This window comes from Sinocyclocheilus anshuiensis, unplaced genomic scaffold (assembly GCF_001515605.1).
Source record: "Sinocyclocheilus anshuiensis isolate Anshui unplaced genomic scaffold, SAMN03320099.WGS_v1.1 scaffold914, whole genome shotgun sequence".
Lineage (NCBI taxonomy): Eukaryota > Metazoa > Chordata > Actinopteri > Cypriniformes > Cyprinidae > Sinocyclocheilus > Sinocyclocheilus anshuiensis.
The window spans coordinates 203,262-210,906 of record NW_015539870.1 but is presented as its reverse complement, the minus strand read 5'-3'; the positions used below and the strand labels follow the sequence as shown (position 1 = coordinate 210,906).

At 41.5% G+C, this 7,645-nt stretch overlaps 1 protein-coding gene across 3 annotated transcripts in view; it reads right to left on the bottom strand.

Annotated features, from left to right (window-relative positions):
• Positions 1–1,086: 1,086 nt before the first annotated feature.
• Positions 1,087–7,645, bottom strand: part of LOC107685059 (hypermethylated in cancer 1 protein-like) — a 12,751-nt gene continuing 6,192 nt past the window's right edge. For all 3 annotated transcript variants that reach the window (XM_016481510.1, XM_016481508.1, XM_016481511.1), the window contains exon 2: positions 1,087–6,281. In XM_016481510.1, coding sequence (XP_016336996.1) covers positions 4,072–6,264 — 2,193 coding nt within the window. In that variant the 5' untranslated portion in view covers positions 6,265–6,281 and the 3' untranslated portion in view covers positions 1,087–4,071. The remainder of the gene's footprint in view (positions 6,282–7,645) is intronic.

The window sequence follows — 7,645 nt, the reverse complement described above, 5'->3', positions numbered from 1 at the left end:
CCAGAAATACCAATAAATAAAAAAGCAAAACTCAAAGTTATGGTGAGGCCCTTGCAGTAAATGTGAATGGAGCAATTTTTTTTTTAAATATCCGCAATTATCCTTTTTTAAAATCAGCAATGTGAAACTTAAATAATTTCTTAAAAGCACTTACACAAAGAAAATTGTTGGTGAATTGCTAGTAAATTTCACAAATATTTACAAAGAAATGGCAAGTAACTCGTTGAATTAAAAGTGAAAATCTGAAGTGGAAAGACTTAAAGAAAAAAATCTCTTGTAAAACATACTCCAATATGTTTTATTTACAAATAAAATGTAAAAAAAAATTATAATCATTTTTATAGTGTACGTTGTTTGTTCAAACTTGTGTATTATTTGAGTTGTGAAGCTTTTTAAGTCATTTTGTTAAGCAACACAAAGTTGTAAAATAACCACAAAGTTAAAATATAGCTTCATACAGACAAGGTAAGTGATTTTTCCCATTAAAATCATCTTAACACACATATTGTTTACATCTTGTGGCTATACCTTGGAAACAGTGAGTAATTTTAACATTTACAGATTTGCCCCATTTACTTCAGATGTTTGCTTTTTTTAAAGAAAAGTTTTGACAAGTTAAAAACTAGTAATAAACATTGTCAATAAGTATTGTACTGTAGATTGAGCCAAATTTTTTATTGAACCCAGAATATTCCTGTAAGAAACATCTTTGAGGAGCACACATCATTGATGGAGGTTTCCAGTCTACTTTTCCATAGATAGACAATGGCTGCAGTCCACCCGACAAACCTGCTCTGTTCTCTCTCACCCTCAGTTGCTTTCTCTGTCCCTCTCTATCATCATCTGCCTATCTGCTTTTGAGCAGAACCACACCAAACATCCTGCTCACTGCTACTACAGAGTCAAAAGTTCACTTCCCCAGCTCAACTTTACTCCTTTGAAACCGCTCCATTAACAGAAGCACTGTGTTTCAGATAGCTAAAGCGTACAAAAACACAACCAAACATCTCACCTGGCCCCTGACACTGACTCTCCTCTACGTTCCCAGAGCAGTACTGAAAGCAGAGCCACTTAACATTTCGTTTCTTTTCTCTATGCTTTTGGAACCAAAGTGGGGAAAACAATTTCTCTTGGTTTGTCTGTCGGAAAACAGGAAAGAGAGAACGATAGATTTTCGATGAGAGTGAGCTAATGAATGGTGGAGAACGGGAGTGTGAGATTTATTTTCCCACCACTGAAATCCACTTCAAACGGGCTGTCACATCTCCTCAGCCCATATTAATATGTCTGCGGTCAAAGTTTTAACTGTTATGATAGCTGTAATATTGTTCTATGCTTCGAGTCAGAAGATTTGTATTCCGTTTACGCTCTGGGTTTCGTTTGGATACAAACAAACCGCTGTGCCCAGACTGTTTTCATGTGTTTTGCAAAATTAAGTTGAGAGGAATTTCTGGATCTCGGCTGTCCACTTAAGAGTATTGGGAAATTTCAGCATCTGTCTCGCCCCAAACAAGCTGGTTTCATGCGCGTGGTTTAATAGTACATGTATACAAAACCTCACTGGGAGTCTAATCCTGCCTCTCGGCAAAAAGGTCAGCTAAAGTTTCTGCAGGCCCGCCCAGAACAAATGGGTCAATCAACTTCAGAAACTATGCTTTCCTCCTTACCAACTCGGCCAAGTGTTTATCATTGCGGCGAATTATTGATAAACGCACAACATTTCTTATACAGCATAACGTTAACAGTAATCGGACTTGCTGTCTGGAATTTCTTTTGATGCATGTGTGAGTTTCAAACTATGCTGTATAATTTCAAGTACCTTCAAGTGTACAGAGAAAACATGCTGATTTTTATCAAGAAATCATTTTTAATTTACAAATTTGCCTTTCATTAGTCATTTCCCATTTCATTGTGTAACTACAGTATTGTTGCATAGGCTAATCACAAAAAAAATCAAATCAAATCATTTCAGGGGGGAAAAACTACATTTTTAGCATTGTGAAATAACCACAGGTTAAAAAACGATAAGATCCCTTCAGAAAGTGTGCTTGAATTTTAACGTACAATACACAGAGAGCAATTGTGTGTTTTTGTATTAAACTATTGCTAAAGCATTGTGTAACCAACATTATGATAGGCTCAGTCCTGAGGTAAGCACCAATGTCTTTTTGCTTTGATTGAGAGTTCAATTTGACCAAAAAATACAAAAGAAAACAGAAAAGAAACACTTTGAATAGTTGACATGCGACAGAGTAAAGCCCAGGAAAGCTGTCCCAAATTACATGTTCAGCTTTAAGATTCACTAGTTCTTTCACAGTGCATTCGTGGTATAAGTTTTCACATTCACCAACTGAGGTTGTAATTGTAACTAGTGGTTAACGAAAATTGTTTCACTTCAGGTCTGGCAGAGGAAAAGACAAAATGTCAGCATGGTCTTTGGAATAAAAACAGCGGGGTGCCGTATCTCATCAGAGCATTTACATTTACTGTAAAACAATTTATTTAGAGGCAAAGCAGATGAATTGTATTACATAAAATGAAGCAACCCTAACAGGCTACTGTGTTTTATGTTGTAAGTGCAGCTTATGGTACATTAGACGGGTAGCTGGGGGATTAGGGTGTACGTTCAGATCACAGGGCCTGGTCAACTGGCATAAAATCTAACATCAGTGGGACAGACAAGTGCGGATAGTGTTTGAAAATTGGAGATTTCACAGGGCTTACCCTGAGTGGACCAGCTGCTGCTATCTGTGCTCACAGTATCAGAGAGAGAGAGCCCTGCTCCTCATGTTCAGATGGTTGTCACATTAGCGGCTTTACGTGTGTGCGCGAGGCACCGTGGGGTTAAAGCCGTCACATTAGCCTGAAATTAACTGCACTGTAATAGGGGTGAGGAGGCCCTCTCAAACATTTCACATGAGGAAAGGTCTTGAAGTGCCTTCGCTGGAACTGTTATACATCTAGTCATGCAGAGAATCGTTCAAAGGGGTCGACTGCAATGCAGCTGAAGCATATTGACTCTGTTGTAAATATTACTGCATTTTCAAAGGCGCCACCCATGCTTAGTCTGTTGCACCAGATGGACCGAAACACGTGGACATGGATTGTTACATCATGATCGGAATATGCACAAAGATATTCCAGTTGTGAGATCACAGGGCAGTACTTGCTACTTTTTCAATAAGCTAAAGGCACTTGGCATTGGAGGAAAGGAAAGGGAACAAAAGACACTAAATAGCTCGAGACCATACACCTGAAGGTAAAAATTTTTTTAAATGGTACTCTCTATGAACTCTTATTCCACACTGAAGGGGATAACTACATCAATGCAGAGAAAAGCTTAGATCACTTTACCTAAGTCCTGGAACAAACACAATCTTCAGTTAGTTGCTCCCTTTAGTATGGAAAAAACTGGGCCATTCACAAAGCTGGAAAATCAGATACAGGTGATCCAGTACTCCAAAAAATAGTCTATAAAAAGTCCTCCAATTGTAATAAAATCCCAAAGATTTGGCTTTTTCTTTCGTCCAGATTTCCCTCTCCATTCTGGACAGAAGCCCTGAATATTGTTCATATGTGCTTTTTCATTCTATATACACCAATAATACTTATTACACAGGTTTAGGGTACGATTGCAAGTCTCTTCTGTAACATTTGACATTTTCTCTTTGGCTTTTCCAACATACAAAAAAAAAGAAGAAAATGAAAAGAAAAATAAATAAAAACAATATCTTTTTGGTTTTCAACTGGTTGTTTGGCTCGGTGATTGAACAAAAAAATAAGTTGTTTTTATATAAATACTTCATTGTCTGAGTGTCCAACGGTCAGAACAGATTATAAATAAAGCAGTTTCCTCCTTGTATGAAGGTAATTTTAAGAAATGCACATACTGCAAAATCTGCAAAGAAAGGCACGTTCAGAATTAAACAGTTTGTGTGCATTTTTATGGCCAACACTTTCTGGCCTCCACTCTTTGAGGTGCTGGTTCAAATGAAGATGAGGTGAGAGTTGAATACTGTGAATGGTATACAGTGTTGTCTCTTTGGAAAGTATAGTTAGTGGTTCCCCCCTCTAGCTGGGAGAGTAGCGGTCAATGGTGCGGGACTCTGCCGAGAGCTGCTGGGAAGTGGGTGGCAGTGGCTGGTTAAGGACGTCCATCTTGTTGTGGGTGAGGCCGAGGTGTTCTACAGCCAGCTTTGACAGCGGGTAGAGGCTCTCCATGGCTTTGGCGTCAACCAGCAGGTGCTGAGAGACTGTAAGAAGGTCTGAGATTTTCTCCTGCTTCAGACCCAGATGCTCAGCTGCGTACTTGCTCAGGGGATAAATCCCCTCGGAGAAGTCTATCTTTAGCTTGCCGTCAGGAGTTAGTCCTCCGCCACCTGTTCCACTGCTGTGCATCTTCATGTGACTGATGAGGTTGCGTTGCTGAGCAAATTTGCCCCCGCACACCTGGCACTTATAGGGCTTCTCTCCAGAGTGGATGCGCATGTGTTCTGTCAGACGGTACTGTCGAGTAAAGCGCATACCACAGGCATCACAGGCAAAGGGTTTAAGGCCCAAATGGCTCCGCATGTGGCGTGTCATGGTACCACGCTGGGTGAACTTCTTGCCACAGATACTACAGGGGTATGGACGTGTCAGCCAGTGGGTTTTCTCATGTTGCCTCAGGGTGGCAGGATCTTTGTAAGACTTGTCACAGGACGAACAGCGATATGGTCTTATGATCTCCCCGAGGCCAATGGAATGGAAGTTTTGCGTCGATTTGCTATCTAGGAAAGGACTGTGGAGGCCACTAGAGCTGTTCAAGCTTGTAGGTCCATGGGCATTGGTGGGTTTGCTGTTGCTGTTGTTGTCCAGCTCAATCCCATTGTTTAGCTCCTCCTCTGTATGAGTTTCCACATGGGCATTGAGCTGCTCTGAGCTGGGGAAGCCTTTGTCGCAGGGGATGCACACGTACAAGTTATCTCCGAAACTCTCTGGCTCGTACGGCATATGATATCTTCCACCCGGAACAGGGGGAGATGGACGACCCTCACTGCTCCCCGTCTCTTCACTGCCGGTCCCATTCTCATCCTCACCATCATCGCAGGTCCCTCTGTCATAGCCCCGCTCATTCATGTTCAGCTTTTCCTCACTGTTCTTATGGTGATTCATGTGCTGGTGTCTCTCTTTATCCTGCTCACCGATTCCTCCATTCTCATCCTCTTCGTCTTCTTCATCTTCATCCTCTGGGTTGGAAGGCTCATTCTTCACCCACCGATAGATGTTGGACCCATCTCGGCCTTGTTCTCTGGAGTCCTCCATGGGTTCTGGGCTGGGAGGGCAAGGGTAAGGTTCTTGGCCCTGAAGACGGTGCAGGTGGGGAAGATGGGATGCAAGAGGATGGTTGGGTAGATGGAAGGGGTGTGGGGTGAGAGACCCCACATGATGGGCTGTCTCCATTTTTCTGGAGCCATCGTTGGGACTGAGCAGGGGGCTAGTGCTTTGATCTAGCTCCCCCTCTGGCTCCTCTTCTGGGTGGAGTGAGGAGATCAAATGAGGGTGACCAGAAGGAAGCTGGGACTGGGAACTTGGACTTTTCTTGGACAGGTCAAGGCCGTAGACGGATGAGCAGCTCCTGTCAGTAGGGCGCAGGCCTGACTGGGGCGACAAGGATGTCTTTGCTGGGGGGTAAGGTGGTGGACCCTGGGTGGGAGCTGGTGCATAAAGTTCTCCGGCATGAGGGGCCAGGTCCTCTAATGGCGTAGGTCGAGGGGTGCTAACTACTCCTCCAGGGTGGCAAGAGTGGATGACAGGGGTAGATATTCGAATCCTTCCTCCCCCCATGCCACTGTAGTCTATCTTGTAAGGTAAAAACCCAGGGTTGGGGCGTAAATGGTACTTCCCATTTCTCTTCAGCTTCTTCTTGCATAGAGTCACCAGATCCAGTAGCTGCAGATAACTTGCAGCCGCCAGCACTGCTCCTATATTTGGCTCAGTTGGAGAGGTGGGGTCACCTTCACTTAAGCGCCCTGTGTAGATATAGTCAAGAATGACTCGAAACACACCTGGACTGACCATCTCATGGTCCAGATTGATGAGGTTGTCATGAACAACAAGAGACTTAAGATAGAGGCTACTGGCTGCCAGGATGTTCTTGTGAGCACGGAACAATGCATTCTGCACCACGATGATAACATCACACAAGAAGCCTTTGGTTCGTTGTGTGTTCAACTGCAAGAGGAGGTGCTTAGCATGACTTTGGACTTCCATGGCATCCAGCATCGACTTCAGACCAATACCTGAAATAGAAGAGACATGGAACAATTAAGCAGAAGCCAGAAAATTGTTGCAGACAAATGTAAATTATCACATTTAGAAGCTTGTTAAAACCAGCTGAATTTTGCATACTTATTTGAGTACTGTGGTATAAATGGCCTATTCCCTTTTTTTTTTAAATAGCTGTCTTTTGAGATATAACACTTGTTACTGACACATCTGTTTCTGTTGGACTGTCTTGTAAAACTTGACTGGCAGCACTTGAAGATATAAAAAGGAGCACTAAAACTTGTGTGCATTTTCTTGATCCTGAATATAGTTCTTCATTTACTCTTTGATATTTTTGTAGACTTTCATGTAGGGGATTGAGGGCAAACAATTCAGCTTTTCCTTTAATGCAACAAGCATCAGAAGGACTCCATAAAAGTGAGCTATAGCTGACTGAGTGAGACTGTGATGGTTTTGTCATTATCAAGATACAAACCCACATGTTTAAAACTTATAGTGAAGTGCAGTTAACAAAAAAATGAATGAAAGAAAAAAGACAGAGGAAAAATGCCAGTATAAACATGTTTCCATATTGCTGTCTTCCTGATAAAGAATTCCAGAGGTGGTGTGTGGAGTTTTAAACAAAGTCAGACTGAAAGTTTTGCAAGTGTGATGAACAGCAGGCATAAACTAGTGGGGACAAAAAAAATGCAGCAAATTCATGACAGGACACTCTGCTGTATAGAAGTGTGAGTTACAAATTAAACCATTTTCAAAAGATCACTTGTGAGAGAATGCCTACAAACTACTAAATAAACATTCCACTAACAATACCAAGTTTAAATTCTAAGATGAACGCAACAGTTCCTGTCATGCGAACATAATAAACATTACAAACTTACCAGAAAATATTATTTAAACCCTGATACATGAGGATGGTCTGTATATGAGATAAAACGGATAGTTAGGGTCCCACAGGGGATGGTTTCACTGATGGGAAACAAGAAGCTAAATAAATAGTCCCAACATCATTGTTTATTTCATTGTATAAAATAATCCTCTTAGATGAATACTGTAGTTTGTAGTCTTAAACTTCCATTTAATTAGCCCTTAAATCCAACAATGCAACGCTTCCCTATAAAACCAACCACAGCTCCTAACATGAATAATACTTAACCACACAGTTGCCAAAAAAAACTTTGTTTTACACGATGTGAATTATTCAATGACTTTCAGGGGTTCGAATTTTTTAAGAAATTTCTGCCAGTAATTTTCTAGTTAGACTGGTCTTGTTCTGGATAGATTCGTCCATTGGAATTTAAGACATTAACAAGATTCAAGAATTTTCTAGAGTGAGTGCGTGTGTGTGTGTGCGTGTGTGTGTGTGTGTGTGTGTGTG